This window comes from Protopterus annectens, chromosome 4.part0 (assembly GCF_019279795.1).
Source record: "Protopterus annectens isolate FY-2018-M chromosome 4.part0, PAN1.0, whole genome shotgun sequence".
Lineage (NCBI taxonomy): Eukaryota > Metazoa > Chordata > Ceratodontiformes > Protopteridae > Protopterus > Protopterus annectens.
In genome coordinates, this window is record NC_056733.1 from 297,193,557 (window position 1) to 297,216,527 (window position 22,971).

Consider the following 22,971-nt stretch of genomic DNA (forward strand, 5'->3'; position numbering starts at 1 on the left):
AAAAAAATTCAGGTCAAAAGCAGGTGTATGAGGGCCTGTGAGAACCATCTCAACCTTCATCAGCGAATGGCCAACCACATGGGACCAGGATTGTTGATGAAGAAAATCAATTATCTGGATTTGGTATCATACCTGGAAACATTCTGAAGGAACTAAGGATGCTTTTGGGATGCATAAAGGATATCTGCTTGACTCAGCAATTGACAGAAGGTAGTAGCTGAACCCTTCACCTTGATATCAAGAACAAGGACCAAGATGTATAACCTCAACATATACCCATCTGTGGTAATGTCTAGAACTGTAGCATCTGAATACAGGATTGCCATGGGCACAGTGTTCTCCAAAGAGGAGACAGGGTTGGGCTTTACATTGGTCTCTGGGTCCCACACTTTTGGACACCCTTGCTCCTTCTAGAATCCTTGAATAAACCCTGTAGCTATCTTTTGTCTTTGGACCCCTCCAATAGTGTTTTTATTCATTTTGTTAAAAAGGGTAAGTCCACTGCACATAAGGATGATGAACATTGGCAAATGCGACAAGCTTTTCTGGTCAGTTCAACAGTCATTAACATCAAGATTTAGTCCCAGACAGAAGTATAGCACCAGTGGTAGTGACAGTTTATGAAAACTGATACAGTGATCCCAAACACACTTGACAGGTCTGTGCTTTTTAAGCACCAGATTTGTAAAACTTCCACTGATGCATGTTAGGAGAACAAATGCATGGCCAGCTAGAAAGGACTGTCAGTCATTGGGGCACACAGTGTAGGTATAATATACAGATACCAAAGGAGGCATGGCTACTTTTTGTGCTAAGAGTTAAAATTTTTAAAGATCTGTATGAGAGAGAACAGAGGGAGTCAACCGTTTCTCCTTCACCCTCTCTATTGTGCACCTCAACATAAAATTACTGAAATTTTGCAAAGCTATTGGGCTATTTTACCATGATACTTGCAGGATCATTCACTCTGTGATTTTTAGAGTGACTGCCCTGAAATGTCAGCAACCTGCTGTCATGTTTCTGCCTTGTGAATGGATCTAGAGAAAATGTCAATATCTGGAATGGAAGGGGATTTACTAAGCAATTGTGGAAATGTGGAAATACTAAGCAAGAAAAGAATTGTGGAACTGGCTTTTGGGATGAAAAAAAATACCAGGGATTATAGTAGTCCTCTGAGCTACTTACACTTTTAAAGCAGACAGCAGAGGACCTGAAAGAAAAATGTCTGTTTGTAGAGAACATGAAGATTTACCATAGAATTGATACAAAAAGTGCGGCTGAACAGGATTAAATACCCTGCAAGGTTAACAGATATGTCAGACATGGAGCAAATTAGGAATATGCAGACCTATGCAACTGGTTAACGAAACAAAAACCCAGGATAACCCTGCTCAATGGGAGGTGAAATAAGATACTGATAACAAAAACATGAAAGGACCATATCATCAGCATCATATTGTACTGCCTAATAGTGGGTAGTCAACATGAGAATAATGATTTCTGCAATGCACGTTAAAATGTATCATTAATAGAAGGCAAGGAGTTATGCCTCCTTTATTCAGGCAAATGGTGAAGCTTAATCTTGAAATTTGGATATAGTTCTGAATACCTCTCCTCTGCAAATACATTGCATACATATCCTGTTTAGTGAAGGCCAACAAATGTGGCTCATGATCTACAACAGAAGCCAAATGAACAGATAGAGGTTAATGCAACTGAATATTTCTAGTTTACCTGAAAGGAGAGACAGGCTACATTACAAAAATATTTAAATACTGCACAGAAATGATTAACGTTCATGATGGTAATGTCTTTCGGAGATTGATATATATATTTATATATATATATATATATATGTATGTATATATATATATATATATATATATATATATATATATATAATATATATACATATATATATATATATATATATATATATATATATATATATATATATATATATATATATATATATATATATATATATATATATATATATATATATATATATATATATATATATATATATATATATATATATATATATATATATATATATATATATATATATATATATATATATATATATATATATATATATATATATATATATATATATATATATATATATATATATATATATATATATATATATATATATATAGATATATATAAAACATATATATATATATATATATATATATATATATATATATATATATATATCTAGGTTCATAGGCGTGTACTAGGCCAACGGCCATGGAGCCTTTATAAGCCTAGCCCATAGAAGTGCCCTGACATCATCCCACCGTTAGTTCCCGGTGCCTCTATCAAGTAGAGCCATTGGTGTGAACCCTGGTGTGAACTTTCTATTTTCCATCCACTCATCATAATTTCCCTTGAAAAGGGCCAGTGAGATGCTTTGCTTGACATGTATGGGAAGTCTGTTCCAGAGCATGGGCAGTCTCTGGGTTATGAACCTGTCCCTCCAGCATGTTCCGTTGATTGTGGTAATGAGGTTGAGGTCCCTGGAGCATGTGGTGGGGAGGGACTGGGATTTCTTTAGGTGTAACATTTCTAAGAGGGCTGGGTCAGATATGGCTTTGTATGTCATGCAGAGATCGCCTCTTAATAGATGATATGAGACAGAGAAAAGCTGGAGTTTTTTGAGTCTGTCTATGTAGGGCATATGTTTAAGGCCTAGGATCCTCATTGTGAGTTGTGGCCTTTCTAGCTGTTGCAGGTGTTTAGTGAGGTACATGCCAAATGGGGCATTATACTTGATGACTGGTCTAATAAGAGAAGAGTAAAGAGAGATGATGACCTCTTTCTTCCTGGACGCAAAACCCTTGGTAATGAGATGTGCCACATAGAAGGACTTTCTGACCACAGTGGTAGTGTGGTGGTCGAAGGAGAGGTTGCTGTCAACCTGTGTCCTCAGATCTCTTATAATGCCTTCAGTGTTCAGTGGACTACCATCAATGTGGTAATTAGTGGGAACTGAGTTTTTCCCAAAGGGAATGACGACGCATTTTTTGGCATTAAGCTTGAGGACAAGGTTTTGACACCAGTCGTTGGTCTCAGTGAGGCCTTTCTGTAGGATGTCTGCATCACTTGGGGAGTTAATAATGGCTCCCAGCTTGCAATCGTCAGTGACCTTGGTCACCCAGAGTCCCACCGTGTTGGTTTGGACTTCTAAGAAGTAGATGCCAAACAGTAGAGGACCCAGGACTGATCCCTGTGGGACTCCACTCGTGACTGGTCAGCAGTCTGATTTGAAGTCTGCTATTTTCACACTATGGGTTCTATCTGTGTGCCAATTTGCAATCCACCCAGTGATATAGGGATTGATGCCTAGTTTGGTAAGTTTATCAATACTTCCTGAGTGGGGAACGGTATCAAAGGCCTTGGCCAGATCGAGGTAGGCTGTATGAACTGCCTTGCCCTCATCCACAGCTCTGGTGACTGACTCAAAGAAGTCAACCAGGTTGAGCAGGCATGATCTATCCCTCACAAAGCCAAATTGCGTATGATCCAGAGTTTGTAGAGTCTCTATATCCTTGTTAATTAGGTACATGATGATGTGCTCCATAGCCTTATATATCAGACTCGCCAGGCTAATGGGGCGATAATTCCCAGGGTTTGTAGTCGCTCCCCTTTATGGAGAGGGATGACTGTAGCAGTGTGCCATTCTGTAGGGACAAAGCCTGAGGTGAAGCTGTGATTGAACAGGGCACACAGGTGTGGTGCCAGTTCACTTTGTAGTTCATGTAGAACACAGCCAGGGATATTGTTGGGTCCCATGGAAGCTGTACTCTTGGCCTTGGACAATGCAGCTTTAATCTGTGCTGCAGTAATGCTGGGTGCCTGGCATTCTTCCGGTATTGTGATTGGTCCTTGGGGGGGGGGGGTAAAGTTGTCACTGAATCTGTCGGCCAGTATGTTGGCAATATCTGTTGGCTTAGTATGGGAGGTACCAGTGTGCAGTAACTCAGAGCAAATCTGGGTATTGCCCTGGAGATTCTTGATATAATTGTAGAAGGCTTTGTGGTTGTTTTTAGTGATATATATATATATATATATATATATATATATATATATATATATATATATATATATATAACAGAATGCCTCAGAGGTTGTGTATGGAAGAATTTTCACATAGACAGGGCTGTAGATGTGTGGAACAGCATTTCTGAAGAAGGTATAGAACAAGCAGTAACAACAGAATTTTAGCAGCAAGGAAGACACACATAAAACAATCAGAGAGAGCTCTACAAAGAAATGGGCTTTTGGTTACCAAGAGACTGAAGTTCATCCAAAACTGTCAAAGTGGTAATATTGTTGGTGGCTTTCGATATGTTTTCACTTACATCTGCCAAATAATGCATTCACAATACTGTCTAATAATTAATGAAGGAGTTTGGAAAATATATGCAAAAAATACACTTTAAGATGGAAGACAGACAAATAAAAAACAAATAAGCATACTGACTTTTATGTAAACAATTACATCTAGCATATTCGGAAGATGTAGTAACCTATTCACAAAAACTAGCTAGGCCTTACTGTTGAATTAGGTCTTTATGGGCATCGGGTACGGACTGCCACAAGTGCCAAAGTATGCCCCCACAATGTGTATATGATCCTAAGATGATATGCAGAGACACAGAGGTCATACTTATTTGTTCATTCTGAAGTTCCTCCTGGTTTCTGGTTAGCTGTCGAGCTGTGTTTTACAATATTTTTAGCTCATGTAATCCTACTAATGGACAGCACCTAAATGCCCTATCCTGCAGCAAGGTCCCCTTTCAGTACTCACTGGTATGACACCAGAAGGATTCATTCACAAACCACAAGTATAGGAATAAAATTCATGATAACAGCATTTGAATGCCTAATGGGATAACATGGCTTGGCTTAAAGTGGTCCTTCAGGAGTTCACTTATGAACCTATGAAAATGTGGTACTGGAATTCCAAACTATAATCTAAAATTAATTCATGAGGAATTTAAGATTCAATAACAGCCCAACAAAATAAAGTGGATAGAGACACTTCTTACAATAAAAATGGAACATATACAAGACCATTACAAGAATTTAAATTTAGGACTTTTACAAATTCCAAATAAGAAAAATTCCTGTTACAAAATTCCATTGATTTCCATTGTGTACAAGAAGAAATGGGAATGAACTAAATGGAGGTAAGGATGGTACACTCATATAATACAATAATTAAGTACATGGAAGATTGGCCTGTGGTGGCCACTATAAATATAAGCCAGATGCAGACTGATATTGGAAACTGGCTCTATCATGTCAATCACCTGAAGATCTTACACACAGTGATCATTTGGAAAACAGAAGTCAAACATTTGCATATCCACAGTAGAACTCAAAAGAACAGATTGGGTGGCTGGAAAGCAAATACTGGCATAGGTACAGTGGGTTGTGACATGGCTGATCAAATTAATGTAGTCTGTTAGAGCTGTAGGGGTGACCTGTAGAAGAATTCAGAATATATACCTTGTTAAGGATATATTAAACAAAGACTTGGCTGTGCAAAGTGTGGATATACTGGGGCTTTTATTCACATCGACAGAAGGTGTAGTAAAGCAGGCCATGAACATGATATCTATCCCTGGGTGAATCAGATAACTGGTGTATGGGATCTTGGAAGAGCAACAGTAAAGGATGGGAAGATATTATCTAAAACAATTAAAGCCGCAGCCCTGACAGTAATGGTATTAGCAGATATATGCAAAACATTGCACAACCAATTAACCATTTTACAAAAAATATAAATAAATCATGTAGGGCAGAAAAATGAGGAAGGGGAATTTGCTGTTTCACTGCAGCTGGCAAGAAAAGAGAAATGGGAGTACAACTGTCAGAAACTGTAGACATGCAGCAAGCAGAGGAACAATGTTACAGCCATTGTGATGACAAAGAAGAAAGCAACCACACTGTCACAGAAATAAGGATGGCACAACAGGAAAAGAAAATCTTAAAATGAGTGTTGGAATTCAATGTCAAGGAGAGTCCATGTAATGAGAAGGATAGCTAAAATTGAGTGAGACCTCACTCGTTAGTGCATTGCTTTGTTAGCAACTGATGATGGTGTGTAAGAAGAGGAAGGGTCTCACAAGTAGGTAGAAATGGAAAAGGGAAAAGATGCCAAAAATGAAAACTAATAATCATAAATATGTAAAGTTTATTAAAGTTAGCAATGCAAATGTATATAGCTCATTAGTTTCAAGTGTTTCTTGGTCTACTGTAGGTTAATATATGTTTTACCACAGAAACACAGAAACATAATTATTTTAGTGGATAAGGACCACTTTGGCCACATTCCTGCCTAAATGAAATGTATATAAAGAACAGTACAATATCATCATACAATGGATGAAATACTGACCATATTTTGCTGTGTCAGGTCAACAAGTTAATGGACAGCATTCCAGGACAGGCAATCTTTGTAAGACAGAACATAGGAGCTATAAAAAGTATGAACTCATAACAGGGCAGTTATTAGTAATTATTGCACTGTTTCATAATGTAGGTATAAAGATTATTAGTGCATATGTTCGGTCGCAGTGGTGGTGCTGCGGTAGCTTTGTCGCCTCACAGTAAGACTCTGTCCGGTTCGATTCTCAGCTAGAGCGTCTTCTGCGTGGAGACATGCGTGAATGGGCGTACCTTCGTTGAAGGTTGTGCATCAGGGCTGGTAACTCAGCACGTAAAAATCAACTACCAATCATTAGAGGACCGAAGTTCCACTGTGGCGACCCCTAACCGGGAAAAGCTGAAAGACACAAGTGCATATGTTCGGTAGTTACTAACTGACAAGAATTAACTATCTGGTGTTAGATTCATAGGTAGTTGCTAAGCATTCAATCCAGTAGACCATTATGAACCACTGTCTGGTTAAGTGACTTGGACAAAGTTTCACATTAGATTCATGCAGGCTGACAGAATCAAATCTTGGATTACAAAAAACAGCCCATTAACAGCTCATAGTCTTAATCATCTGGACTAAATGCCAGACTACATGAAGAGACCACAGTGGATTTCTAGTCTACTGACTTAACCATGCAGCCACAACTACAACTCTAAAGAAGTGCTTTGTTCAAGTAGGATTTGAACCTAGACCCTCCAGATCACCAGCCACGTTACTCTACCATACTGAAGCAACTTAATATTTTTCCTACACTATGTATGCCATTATTTTTGATGTAAGAGTTTGTGTGTTGGGCGGGATTGTATTTATATTAAATTATAATTTTTATCCTGTTTTTATCCACAGACGCTTACCAACCATCAGCCCTCCCACGATTAACAGACCAATTCATTCACCCAGGGGCAAAAGCCAATTTTACAAGGCCATGATCTAGGCAATCATGATGGATTTATTTGTTTTTCCATAACACCACCCCTGGTTGTGGACATGCACATTCACAGAAATGAGGGCCTGAAACACCTTTCTCTGTAGTTATTTACAATCCTGCACATGCCCTGTTAAGCCTACAGCACAAATACTGCTTAACACAGCCAGAACCATGTCCTTGGCCTGTGTGCTGCATGGTGTGCATCTCTCCAGTAGGTGTCAGCACTACAACAGGATGGGTAGGTTGGCATTTGCCATTTAAAACCACCTTCTCCGACCTGGTTCTTACTGTGCCAGAGCCACTAACTAAACTCAAGTCATCTGTGTCATAATCAGGGTTTCATTCTTCTGACATATAGAACTGAGCTTTAGTTAGGCTTTAGTAAGAAAAAAAACTCAGAATTCTAAACAGTAAGTTAAATATATAGCACCAAATGGTAAGATATGTACCCATCTAGGATTCATATATAGAGCAGAATGGATAAACTCAAGTACTAATTATGTAATTAATTGATATTTTATTTAGGTAACTTATCTTCTATATAAAGTACACTCTGTAGTAATTACAAATGAAATGTGTTTGCCTGAAATGCATAATAATGAAAGATATTAAGACTGGTAACTAAGGTTTGTAAGGGAGAAGATATGAAAGAGATAAGTGGATATAAACTAAAATACTACACTCATGCTCACAAATTGTTTATAATTCAAAATCATCTTTCTGTAGTCATATACTGTGCAACAGCTGCCACAGAACAAAGCTGATGATCATATATAATGAAGAAGAAGTTATACTTCTCATCCTATGGCAAAACTACGAAAAATCCCTGACATGCACAAACAATGCTACCATTGATCCCACAAATGAGCTGGGGCACGTAGAATATCAATATGAAAGGCATGAGTTCCAATCAATGTCTTTCTTCTTTATCTACCTCCATCCTGCTCATTCCTTATTTTCTTACCTTGTGTCATACCCTCTCCTTGCTGCCTTTTCTCCAGCTGTGTCCTATATCTTTTCTAACCTGTAATCTTGTCATAAATACATTACAACACCACATACATTCCCAAGAGCAAAGCCTATAAGGCAAGCATATATTTTACCTAATACTCTCGTCAATGGGGGCTCCATTGTGCAACACACAGATACCCACTCACCAGGTTAAGACAAGAAGAAAATAATGGTTAGTTGCCTACCTGGAGCCATGATTCACAATATCATGCACTCACTTAAATCACTGCACTCCAAGTATCAATATGATTCTATCATAGTCCATGTGGGTGTAAATGACCTGAGACATACCTCACTGGACAATTTGAAAAGAGACATAATGGATCTCTTGGAAAATCTGTCATAGATAGATACAAGCCTTGCAGTGAGCAGCATTCTACCTTCTCCAAGATAATGCCACAGCATGAACATAAAAAATTTATTTTAATAAATGGTTTCATTTTGAGTGTCACTTCAGGGGGATCCAATATCTGTCAGCATGGGAGGACATGGTCAGCAGACCACATTGCTTTACCAAGGAAGAGCTGCAACTGTCCCCCTAGGCTTTCAGATATTGGCTAAAACTTTATCTACTCCCTTAGAGCCTTTTTTTAGGCAATGCCAAAAAGACAAAGATACCAACATAGTGAAATAGTCTCCAAGGTACCTTAAGGAATTACTGCTCCATACTTGGAGCCTAAACAACAAAACTCCATACCCTTCAAGCCCTCTTCACTGTGGAAAATCTAGGCATCTGTGCTATGACTGACACTTGGTTTAAAGCTGTAGAAAGTACTCCAGCAGTGTAAAGCTACACACCCTTATATACATTTAGAACAACAACACACACACACAGACTGCGGCCAAAGATGGAGGTGTCTAGATATACATTAGCAGCAAACATAGTTCTAGGTTGGTTAAACAGGATGATACCATGGAGCTCACCAACATGCAAGTTGCCATAGATAAGGATCTTCTCCATATAACGGCTAGCTATAGGTCACCAAATCTACGAACTGCTCACCATCCAACCAAACACCCTATTCATGGTTGACTTTAACTACCCCTCTATAGACTGGGAAATGTATGCTGCCTCAATCTCACAGCAACAATGCTTTCTGGACTTTATTAATGCAAACACCATGGAACAGATAGTTCATGCTCCAACCAGAGGATCAAACTTACTGGATCTGGTACTCACCAACACGGGATGGTATTGCTTGCGTGTAGACACACACACATACACATACACACACACACACACACACACACACACACACACACACACACACACACACACACACACACACACACACACACACACACACACACACACACACACACCAGCTCTTTGGAATGTCCCAAAGGATCCCTGTGCTATGGAATAGGGTATCCATCAATATAAAACTGAGTTCATTCCTGACCCTATTTAAAGGAAATTTTGACAATTAGATGGGAAAATGTAAATTTACCCCTTGTCTGACCCACATGTCCCTTATGGACAGGGGCAGTATACAAGAAAAGTATCACCCCCCCCCTACAAATCCTTAGTTACCTCCCAACTAGCATTTCCCCCCCACCATATAGATGCCCATGATACTTGTGACCCAAATGGTTTGGGGTGCATGGCTAGGCTTGTAAGAGCCCTAGTTGTCGTTAGCCTAGTAATAACCTATAAAACTATGAATAATATGAAACACTATAGGATTTTTTTTTCATCAGATTCATGAACTGGTGACGGTAGCTTAAAAAGAATGTGAGCAATCATTTAAATAGTTTAAGAATATAGCAAGGAGAAAGTAATATGAACTACATGGTAATGGTAAAAAATTCCTGCATCAGCAGGTATGGTAGGGAAACAGAAGATAAAAGTTTGCTGGACTTTAAGAATGCGATAGGAGGCTAAGAGGTTTTTTCTTGAGAAAGCTTCAGTGAGGAGAAGGAAATACATCCACTAAATTTAATGTTTTTTTTTTACCAGGCTAAGTATTGGTGACTCATCACTGTGACAAAGCAGAAATTCCCTGAGGTTCCAAGTACAGAATAAGTGGGGTTTTTTTACATGTATTTCATTGAATTGCACTTCATAACACTTATAGTTGTGCTATAATCTATTACATTTTGCACTGTTATAAAGCTTTTGTACTGTTTCACTGCATTTTTGTACTGTTTTATACTGTTTTAACTATTTGTATTAAGTAGTGTTTCATTACTGTAACTGCATTTTTACTGAATTACTTAACTATAAATTGCTTTTTTCATAAAAAGAGACATATTTTCTGTTTGTAAGTACTTTATCTGTGCTTTTATGTGGATTTTCTGGGAGTTTTCTGTGTTTTAGTCAAGTAGCATAGTCTAGATATGGGTTTGCTGCATCTAGGCCTGGTTGTTTTGCTTGCTGAGTTTCCTGAAAGCCATCTTGTGCTGGTAGGGGCCTGCCTTCTCTCTTAGTGAGAGTAACAGGGCTGCCTGATCTTCTCTAGCACAAGTAATTAGTTGAAAGTGCAGGAGCTAGTAGGACTGGATAGTAATCTCAGCTTCTAGATTATTCCATCTTTTCTAGTATTTAAACCCTGTATTTGCAGGAGGCTGTACTTGTTTTTACCAGGTTGAGGAGTGGTGATTCATCATTGTAATGTAGCAGAAATTCCCTGAGGCTCCAAGAGCAGAATAAGTGTTTCTTTTAGGTAGGTTCATAGGTTCAAAGGTAGGTACTAGGCTATCTGCCAGAGGGCATTTATAAGTCTAGGCAGAGTGTGTCAGCTTTCGCCGCCCCATTGATTAATTAACTGAGCCTCTGTCAAGAAGAGCCAATGAAGTGATCCCAGGGGTGTAATTTCTGTTACCCATCCACTTGTCAAGGTTTCTCTTCAAGAGTGTTAGTGAGGGCATCTGCCTAATGTAGTTAGGAACTTTGTTCCAAAGCATGGAGAGTTTCTGTGACAGGAATCTATCCCTCCAGCATGTTCTATTTATTGTTGTGGCGAGGTTTAGCTCACTAGAGCGAGTGGCATGCAGTACTAGTACCCATCTCAGACCTTTCCACTTTTGCTCCCCTTAGCTCATCCCCCTCACCGATTCTGACAAATATGGATGGACGGTTTCCTACAGTTTCTCATGCCAATCTGGTTGATATGGGCATCCTGAGACAGTGTAGCAAATGTCTCATGTACACGGACAACCCTCTCTTACTACCACCTAGGAACACAATTTGTGAGAGATGCAATTACATTAAAAACCTGGAGTCTATGCTCTCTCCCTCACAAGCTAGTATACCAGGCAGTGAGAAAGTTGTTTGTACAAGCACCACACCTTAAACATCACCCACACCAACACAACACACACGCACATATGCAGAGGTTCTTAACAAAAACATACCTAAGCAAAAGAGCCCTCCAAGACAAAAACGCACGCAAACTCCACAGCCTACCACACCACACATAGTCCACATGCCTGTGTCTCACAGCCACCAAGGCTTAACCATAAACCCAATATATTAATCATACGAGACTCCATTGTGAGACACATAGATGTGCCTCTCACCAGGCTGGATAAGGGGAAAGTCACAGTAATTTGTTTGTCAGGTGTCGGAATCCACCACATCACCCATGCACTCAAGTCTCTCAACAAGTACTGCTGTGACTTTGTCATAGTACATGTTGGCATGAATGACTTGAGACGTACCTCTCTGAACTATATAAAGAGAGACATGATCGAACTCACTGAATATGTGTTCCAGGCAGGTATGTCACTAGCTTTAAGCAGCATTCTACCGTCACCCAGAATGATGCTTCAGTATAAACACAAAATGATTGACTTTAACAATTGGCTTAGTTTCTGATGTCATGCTAAGGGGATCCAGTACCTGTCGGCCTAGGAAGACATGACTGACAGACCATGATGCTTTGCCAGTGATGGCCTCCATCTGTCTCCCTTGGGCTTCAGGCTCCTGGCAAAGGCTCTTGCTTACCTCATACTGCCTTTTTTAGGCAATGTCTTGATGTCAAAATGACTAAAGTGAGAATCTCATCTAAATGCAATTTAAAGGTCATGCTGCTGAAAGCTAGGAGTCTCAACATGAAACTGCACTCATTGCAAGCATTCTTACCGCTGGAAGATGCTGACACTTGCGCAATCACAAAAACCTGATTCAAAGCTGCGGCAAGCACCCCAGCATTACCTGGTTACACATCCTATCATACATACAAACCCAAAGCTGAGGGCAGCAAAGCCAAAGGAGGTGGTGTTTCATTATATATATTAAAGATATACACACCACCAGACTGATCAAACAGTGTGACACACAGGAGATGCTCCAGGTGCAGTTAGTGGTTGACAAGACCCCTACTCAAATCATAGTTAGCTACAGACCCCCAACATTGACTCTGGACACCCATGCCGCCTATCTGGACCTAGATTTATATTAAGATTCAACCCTATACCCTGATCCTGGGTGATTTTAACTACCCAACCATTGACTGGAAGAACTACTCAAGCCAGAACACAATTGCTCAAAGATTCCTTGACTTTGTCATTGTCAATGCCTTGGACCAGCTGGTTGACACCCCCACAAGAGGTGACAACATCTTGGACTTGGTACTAACCAACACAGGAAACCACTGTTGCATCCCCACAGTGATATCATTCCTGGTAAGGTCAAACCACAAAGCAGTCACCTTCGAAGTCACCATCTCTTCTGACCCCACCCCCAGCTAGGGTTAAACAAAAAAATTCTCCAAAGCTGATTACAATTTCCTGTGGAAAGGTCTAAACAACTTCACAGCCCCCTACCCAACTGTAGGAGCTTGCACTAATGTCCAAACCTACACCAAAGTACTATATGACCACTTATATAAATGCATGGCTTCAGCAATACATGACAGGACAAAATCCACCTCCTCAAGGGAGAGTAAACCTGTCTGGTGGACATCAGCTATAAATAAACTCTACAACAAAAGGAAACAAAGTGCCATCCAGGACCAAGAAGGAACAGGTGCCAAATTGGAAGCACTCTCTCCTTGGCCTAAACAGGCAAATAAGGGTATTAGTGAAGTCCTCCAAAGCTAACTTCAAGTCCAAATTGGCCACATCTGCTAAAGACAATCATAAGGCCTTCTTCACATATGTCCGCAGTCTAAGGGGAAACACCCAAATCTGCTCAGAACTGATGGTCAAGGACACCATGTACACAAATGCCATGGATATAGCCAACCAACTGGGAGACAGGTTCAGCGAAAACTTCACCCTTCTGTCCCCCCCATCAGTAGTCCAGGATATCCCCAGAAGCTGCTCCCCATCACTTATCTCTAGGGAACAAGTCACTACCACCCTCTCAAAGGCTAAAAACACAGCTTCCGTGGCACCCAATAACATCCCAGGCTGCATCCTGAATCAACTCAGGCAGGAATTCGTAGCACCATTAGGCACCCTATTCAAACTAAGCCTGAGTACTGGTTTCATCCCAGCCAAGTGGAGGATGGCCACCATCATCCCTCTGCACAAAGGTGGAATGTCTAATGATCCAGGCAATTTTAGACCTATCAGCCTAACTAGCCTGATTTGCAAGGCCATGGAACGCATTATCATGGACCACATTAACAAGGACATCGGCAACCTCAAAATGCTTGGTCCCACACAGTTTAGTTTTGTCAAGGGGAGATCATACCTGTTAAATTTGGCAGACTTCTGTGAGTCAGTCAAGAAAGCCATGGATGAGGGGAAGATGGTGCACACTGCCTACCTTGACTTGGCCAAGGCCTTCGACGCTATTCCCCACCCGGGCATAATAGACAAACTATCCCATCTTGGAGTAAATCCATATGTGACTAGATAGGTAGCTAACTGGCTCACTGATAGAACTCAATCAATCAAAATAGGGGAAGCTACCTCAAGTAGTAGACCCGTAATGAGTGGTGTACCCCAGGCATCGGTCTTGGAGCCACTGCTGTTTGGGATATACTTCTCTGAAGTGCAAGCCAAAACCAGAGGTCTATGGCTGACCAAGTTTGCAGATGACTGCAAGGTGGACTCTGTCATCAACTCCCATATTGATGTAGACATACTACAAGAGGGTCTCACTCAGACAAATGACTTGTGCCAGAAACATGGCATCAAACTAAATGCCAAAAAATGTATCATTATCCCCTTTTGGGAGAGTGACATCTCCACAAATTATCATATTAATAACAACTTCCTAAGCATGCAAGTAGTTGTGAGGGACCTGAGCACCCAAGTTGACAGCAATCTAACGATTCACCACCAAGTTGCCTCCATTGTACAGAGAGCTTTCTACATGGCTCACCTCATTAGTAAGGGTATTTCTTCAAAGACCAAGGAAATCAAAACTTCCTTGTATTCCTTCTTTACCAGGCCCATTATCTAGTCTAAAGCCACTTTCAGCATACCTTGTGAAACATATTCAACAGTTGGACAGACCACAGAGATTCCTGACCAGGAGAATCCAGGGCTTCAAAAATCTATCCTACACAGATAGGCTAAAAGCCCTGTCCCTCTGCTCCATCTCATACAGACGTCTCAAAGGTGATCTATGTCTGGTATACAGAGCAATCGCTGACCCCACCTTGATGAAATTGCTGCATATCCGCAAGCCAAACTTCAATCAGGTGACCTGCACGCAAAGCCTCAACTTGGTCTAGGACTTGCTGACATATTTGTCTCCCAGAGACTCCTTATCTGTGAAATAGACTCCCTCTCCGCGTCAAGCAGAGTATTTCATTATCCCTCTTTAAGAGGAACATGGATGACTGGATGGGAAATAGAAAATACACCCCTGGGATTCCATCTGTGTCCTTGCTGGATAGGGGCATTGGGTGCTGACTTGTGGGAACAGGGGATAATTTATTGACTAGGCTTATAAGGGCCTCAGGACCAGTAGCTTATTAACTTGCTATGATCTTATTGTGTTAAGTTCCCTGCAATTATCTATGGTATGATCCTGCTTACTCTCATTAGGGGTAATATATAACTATCAAACATGGGATGGGTAAAACTAATCAATACCAAATAAGGTAGGTTATTTTGAGCACAAAAGGGAAATTGGCTAGGCTTAAATTGACCCACAAGGGCAGCTAGCAGAGTACTTAGTTATGAACCTTTAAGTATGACTGCATGTTGTGTAAGTATGATTTCAGTGCTTTGGCTTACCATCACCAAATATCCTCCACCACATCTGATACCCCACATTGTTTTGCTGCCACCAGTTGAATTTCATAAGGAAACTATTAAAACTAGTTCATTTAAAATAATTTTTTGCAGGGGGGTGTGTACCCTGCAGCACTGATGGGAGGATAATTTCCAAGTATGCTTCCACCAAAGTCATGCCAGTTTGAAGAAAAAGTCTTAGCTAAGTTGATATAACCTCAGAGATGGTATACCTGGAAATCAAGGATGCTTGGTAAAGCCCCATATCAAAGGGTGCAATATCTTGCTTCAAAAAAGCACTTTTAAACTAGTTATTTTAACAGTTTCCTGTTGGGTGGTGGGACAACATGGTCAGCAAGGTGGGCACAGGAAGTTCAGTAGCAGTAACTTAATGCAGCCTTGGGCAAAAGCAGGGGGTGTACAAAATCTTTTGGTAGAAGTTGAAAAATTCTTAAAAGAAAAGTTAAGTGGAGAAATGGATAGACCTCAGTAAAAAAGGGAAAGAAAAGCCTAAAGATAATTTATCAGAGCTCAGTCTAGAAATTTAAGTTCAGGTGCACTGTAGACCATTAAAGACAATAAAGTTGAATGAGCTATAAAGAAACTAAGATGTGGCTAACTGCAGGGTTGGATAATATTCTTAATTAATTTTCGTAGATATCCATTAAGTGAGTAGTTAACCCTGGGCTTCCTCAGACAGAGGGAAAATCGGTGGAGTTTTCTGAGGAACTAATCTTACTGTTATACAAAACACAGGAACTTGAATTATCAGATAAATGGAGACCAATAAATCTAAAAAGGACAGGCAAGAAAGGGGTTCACATTTATTCACATTTTCCCATTTAAGGGACCAAAGGATAAAACTTCTCTCAGTTTAGAGCATAGGATGGACTTATGAAAGTTTGTTTGTTTTTTGAACTTCTCCTTTACATGAAAGCAGTGGAATAATTCCAGGTAATAACTTCCCTCAGACATTATTCTTGTTGAAGGAGCATTTTTAAAAGGAAAGTTTTGTGGTACTCTGAGGCCAACTGTATATCACCAGTTTAAATAAATGTTTTATACAGATTTTCCAAAGCAATTTTAAACATTAAAAAGTATGAAGTTCCAGAAGTCCTTACAGGAAATGCTCAGTGACCAGAGAACAGTAGTGTAGTACTGCACAAAGCAGCAACAGCATTTTATAGGTCTAAATATCAGTCATATGATTTACTGATCTTCTAGAATATTCACTGACATAATGCAATGTCTGTATGTCTTAGCACCCATAAAAAACAAACAGTGCTTTTAAAGCAGAATTGAAACATGCATTGGTTTGTACCTTGTTTCTTAGGAATAGGAGCTATGTCATATACTGATATATCTCTCCCCTTTGTTTATATTTAGAGTTGCAATTTACTTAACCTGACAACAGCCTGTGTTATGAGGACACAGTGTTTCAAATAAAATAAGCCCAGTTGTGCTTGAAAACGAAAGATCACTTCTCATCAGCCTAAAATACACACAAGTACAGGGTGTACTTATGCAAGGTTATTTATTTAAACCTTTCCTTTACATGAAAACAGTGGAATAGTTGCAGGTAACAGGTGTTATAAGCTACTTGTGTTATGGAGGCGGATATGTTACAAACTGGAATGATCTAACAGTAGTGTTTGGGAAAGTAGAAAATATCAGAATAAGCATTACCATTATAAAAATGTATGAACTACAAGTTTAAACACAATGATATCAAAAGTAAAGATACTTGATTTAACCTGTTGAAAGGGTCATATGTGTAAACTGACCTGAATAAAAAGACGGGCTAAAATTGGATGAGTTTTTTAAGACAAAAACAAAAAATGGGTAACCTTTTCATAACAGAAGAAAATCAGGGTTTAATTAAACAGCCAGAGCAGATGAAGACTTGCAGTGTTGTTCAGATGCTCTTGAGCTTACCTTTCTTATTTGTTGCTAATCTTTTCAAGTTCTCCATTGTCAAAGTTAGAAGAAAATTCAGTGTGCAGTGCTTGTTTTGATTTTATGGAAAGATGAGCTGAATCCAGTAAAATGCGAACTGTATATGCAAAATGGTAGTCAGCTATTTCCTAAAGTAATACTTCTGCTTTAACTGGCACTATTTATGTAGTCTCAACATAAGAATACATAAGTGATTTTATGGGGTAACTGCAAAATGTGTGTAAGTGAAGGAAAAAATAGTCATCAGTGAGGTTACATAAGGAAATGCCAGCACATCTATACAATGGTGAACATAAAATTGAGTGAAAGATACAAGATTATCTTTTAATTGGGAATGAATAAGTCAAAATTTCCAAACTAGCTATTAAAAATACCAATTTGGTAATGATTGGCAGTAGATTTTTATGGTGCCGAGGTGCCAGCCCAGCGTCCAACCTTCAATGAAGGCACTCCCATTCACACATCTTTCGAACGCCACTCGACCGCGGGGAGGACATGCAGACTCCACACAGAAGGTGCTCCAGCCGAGAATCGAACGGGAGAACCCCTTGCAGTGAGGCAACAATGCTACCGCTGCAGCACCGCGGCTTAAGTAAGAGAAATCAGTTACATGTGGAAAAATGGCTACAGATGTTTAAATTCTAGCTATGTACTCGGTTTTTGGTGATCCATGCCATTGCATTGGTTTGATGTTGTAGTTATTCATTATTGCAAATTAACAAAGAGCATATATCTCTTAGGAAATGTTTGAGTGAAAGAGATCTCATAACATTCCAAAGTAAACTGTAAATATGTGAAGGAGTTCAGAAATTAATGGAAGAGCTCACCTGATATAGTTAGCTGGCTGCGCCCTTTTAAAGATGCTAGATAATCATGACCTTTTCCTAAAATACTTGAAAAACTCTCCATACTATTTTCTTTTTATGATTACCTCTGTATTACATTTGTATTTGTCTACTTGTGGCCCATTAAATGACTGGAAATGGTCTCAGGACCAGTTCACTTTCTTGCCTTAGAAATAAATATATAAATTAGACTGGATATGCCATACACAGTAAAATCAAGGAACTGGCTTATGCCTGTCACAGTTAAGGGAAATATTCAGACAGGTTACAAATAATATGCTTTGTCCAACCAAAAACTGTTTCTACATATATCATTTTGAATCTTTTTGGCAAGAACTAAATGAAAATAGGAAGGTACTTTGTTATTAACAGCGAGGAAATATGATGAAACATGTAACAACTGATTAAACAGAAGTTTTTATTTTAAGTTTCATTGTTGTTATAAAGATTTCACATTTGTTTGTATTTAGATCCCTGGCCTACTATAAAACCAGGAACTTTTGATACTTCAGGAAAAGGGCATCCCAAACATGTTTCATTGCTAGTAGAATATGAATTTAAGTGTCCCAATGGAGAATAGAACACACAACCCTCCTGATCTTACATCAGCAAGGCTGAATGCACTAGCTGTTGAGCCACTGTCAAGAGCAAAGACCTGAGTGATTGATGAACATTTTGCCTTTTTCTTGGGGTTGATTTCAGGTCTCCAAACTGTTAGCTTTCCAAATGGTAATACTTCTGACAAGGACAGATTAGCCAGGTAAAAGGAGGACAATGTGACCATAGCAAGTAGGAGAAAGCATGAGATTTCACCCACATCAACTTTTGTGGCAAACTTCAGGTTTAGGAAGTAAAAAAAAAAATCCAGAATTCTTGTGCTAAAGGTTGAGAGGTATATGGTACATCTTTCACTTTTCCTTTATTTGACAGAATGTCCAGATTTTTGCAATATATTTTTGGTCTGTTCCTCAAAAAATTGTGATTTTTCTGGCAAATCAGCTTGGATTGGAATCAAGTAATGACAGACATTTGAGTTTCAGATTTTATATGATTTAGAAAATGCATACTAGTGCGAAACCTGTTATTCTAGCAACTTTCTACATATTTAAGAAAAATATTTTATACCTGTTCCTCCCATTATTTTTTGGCTTTGTCCAGTATTCTTGCACTAAGAAATTGAGAGATTTGCATAATGTTCTAATCTCATCAGGGACTAGAGGCAATACTGCCAGTCCCCTGCCATATGGGAAGCTGAAAGAGGCATTTTGTTGAATATTACCCATTAGAACCGGGTAATTTGGTTGATGCATATTTTTTTTTTTTTTTAGTTGCCAGAATTTTAAATTTTACTGAAGCCAGATACATGTATGGCATAAAGCAAGCAATTCTATTGGCCTTTGTCACTGTGTAACCATCTAAGGAAATTAATAGAAAGAAAATGAATTGGAAAAAGATGGTTGCTTCTTGTTCAGATATATTTAGTAATCAGCAAACAAATACAATTGTAATTAATATGCATGTGTCTGTAGTCACTATAATAAATATTTTAATGTTAATAACACAAAGTGACCCTGCAGTTTTGCAGTAATGTTATAAAATACTTAACACTTGCAGCAAAGCAGCAATGTGTGCAAAGCAAAATCTCAGGATCAAGATGTAGCAGCAGGGAAACCAAACAGGACTGAACTGTAATGTATATAAGTGAAAGCAATGAATCTGTACATTTTCTGAAAAATATACCTCTATGAACTTCTGAGGGAAAACAAAGAAGACTGCAAAAGCAGTAACAAAAGAGTCAAGTCTACAGGTCTTCATGCTTTTTTGCTGGGATGTTTTTCAGTTTCTGTGATGTCCTTTGAAACAATGTTTATAAAAAGTTCAGTTTTGAAAAAAGTAAACATATAGTAGATTAGTCTTACCTGCTCAAGCTGTCCTAGCGAATGAAGAATGAGTTTTGTGGGCTCCAAATACAGAGGATGTCCAAGTTCTTGGTAAGGCCTCCAGCTTACTGCTTTATACCCCTGTTGGGTAAGCTGTAGTTGCCTTCTCCTGTAGTTCTCCCAAAAAACAAGTTCTCTTGGAGGTTCACAGGGATTATACACAGCTGCACTCCGGGCCTGAATCTTCAATCCTTTCTGAGGAAGAATTGGCAAAGGTTTAATTAAAATAAAATTTTGTGGGACTAGATTCTTACTTCCGGAAGGCATTTGACAGTAACAGTTTCAAAGATGCTACTTCAGAATTTGCATCAGTGTTCTTTTTAATCTGTTTTGCGTCACCTGACTTTAGACAAGTTTAGTCATTAGGAACAATATGACAATCTTCTTCTTTTGGCTTTTGACAATGAAGTGATAAAATTACTTGCCCTTTACATGAAACTGCAAATTAAATAAATCCTTTTAAAATGTTCAGCCCCATATATGACATTGAAAACAAACTTCTATGGATAAAAGCTCTGTAGCCAGATAAAATGTTATAAATATTTAAAACTTAAACGTGTTAAAATTCTTGCAATGTTGTGAAAATTGTACTAGAGCAATGTGCTCAAGAAAAGTTTATGCTACCCGTAGACACAGCAAATGCACGCAGCAAAGGCACTTAAGATTCCCATAGTTACAGGAATGCTGCGGTCTAGCCCACTGCAGACTGCAGGGATGTGAAATGTTTATTTTACTGAAAAAGACTCAGAAGAGTTGAAATGTGGATGATAAAAACATAATCTGAGCTTTCATACTAAAAATAATTTACATTCTTTGCTTACATTCTACTCCAAAAGCTGCAATACTCATAAAAGCAGAAAGGTGTTAGGCAGCACCCCTATCATATGCTACAGTAGTTTGTTCTTGCTACAGTGAGCATATGCAGCAATGTGGAAGTTAAATATTAACCCACATAATAAAACTGTGATTCTTTGTTTAATTATTGAACTGTTCAAATATTTTCTCTTTATCTTTTTACAAATAAATGCCCAGATTTTGAGTGCAGTGCAATTGTCTGGAAGCATGAAGTAAGGCTTTATTACAGATAAAACTTTTCAGACTAATTCTGGAAGTTTGCATGCCACGCATACCTTATGTAGTATACTAGTGCAATTACATCAGTAATGGGTGTTATGGGCTGATATATAACATGCACAACAGGTATTACAGTCCTTCATTTAGTATCTTTTTATGCTATGAGAAACTGAACTGGAGTACTTGTTACAAAACGTTCAAAAATAGTGCATGGTCCAGCAATACAGCTCAAATGGTTAAGGCTGTTAAAAAGTTTCACACTTCCCCTACGGGTTGGAGTCCCCCTGTCTATACTTAATGATGTTGATGTTTCTAGATTACCCTAGTGTGTCTTATTTTGGTTAACGGAATAAAATATTCACATCTGTACAGTTGTGGGATGGAAATAAAGCACATACATGTGAGAAAATGACTGCTATGTTGTACATACATTTAAGCCATGCTGCATACTAACTGCACAGTTTATCTGAAAGACTTTAATAGTAATCTATTATACTCTGTGAAAAGCTGGTAGTCCTATTGCATAGTACAGACACAAATTCCAATGATAATCCCCTTAATCGCTGAAGATGTATGTGTTGTAATAAATTATCATTTAAGTTTGTGTGAAAGGTTTTCCCTGTCAGGAATAAAGCAGTCAAGCAATTCATCACTAAATGCAGCCTCCCAGGGACTGTTTTTTCAAATGTCAAACTAAACAAAAAACAGCTGACTGTACTCTTTTTTGTAATACATGTATAAAATCAGTGACTTTAAGGTCACAGCTGAAACTGGAATTAGATGTAAGAATTAGTGTTATGGTTTGGATTAGGGTTACATTTAGGGTAATACTTAAGTTTAGGTTTAAGGTTTATTTTATTTACTTACTTACTGACAGTTATTTAAATTAGTTTTCTGATGTAAAGCATTTTCAGACACAGGGAGTATAGCCTGTCTTACACAGAAGGGTATTTTGTAGTCCTTCTGCTTTTTTTGTTTTGTATATTTTCATTGCACATGTTTTCCAGTCACTTGATCTGTGATGCCAGTGGTTTTCTTGTGCAAGAGCTTTATGAACAGGTGTTCGGTAATGTGCCTGCTGACCATCAGTTCTAGACTCTCCTCCTCCTCTTCACTGCCCCCTTTCAGATGTGTGTGTAAATGTTAAATTGCTTTACTTTGCATACATATGCAGACATGACAGCCTTCATTTTCTTTTGGAAATATTGCTTTCTGAGATTGCCAGTGAACCTGTTGTATATTTGCAGAGAAAAGAAATCATACTGTAAATATATTATTCATACTTCAGTCCGTTAATAATGAAATAATCCATGAAGTCAAAGTTGCAGGATTTATGTCCTTTACTTACATACTGCTTGAATGTAAATATTTTCCCACTGAGGAATGGGTATACCTATTTGTATGTGTGTTTTCATTCTCATATGCATTTTTCCACTTTTTACTTTTTATTACTGGAATAAACACAGTTATGGCATTTCTTAAACCAAATGTCAGCTAGAGACATTAGAAGGAAGTTTGTTTCTTAATAAGATGCACACTATATATGCATAGTCTCAAATATGCAGAAAAAGCTGGAATTGGCATAATTTTTTGCTGAACCAGCATCCCTGAACTCCA

The 22,971-nt window shown here is 38.6% G+C and overlaps 1 protein-coding gene across 2 annotated transcripts in view; it reads right to left on the reverse strand.

Annotated features, from left to right (window-relative positions):
- Positions 1 to 20,895, reverse strand: part of CCDC60 (coiled-coil domain containing 60) — a 751,208-nt gene extending 730,313 nt beyond the window's left edge. For both annotated transcript variants that reach the window (XM_044068284.1, XM_044068283.1), the window contains exon 1: positions 20,260 to 20,895. In XM_044068284.1, the coding sequence (XP_043924219.1) occupies positions 20,260 to 20,547 (288 nt within the window). In that variant the 5' untranslated portion in view covers positions 20,548 to 20,895. The remainder of the gene's footprint in view (positions 1 to 20,259) is intronic.
- Between the last annotated feature and the right edge of the window lie 2,076 nt (positions 20,896 to 22,971).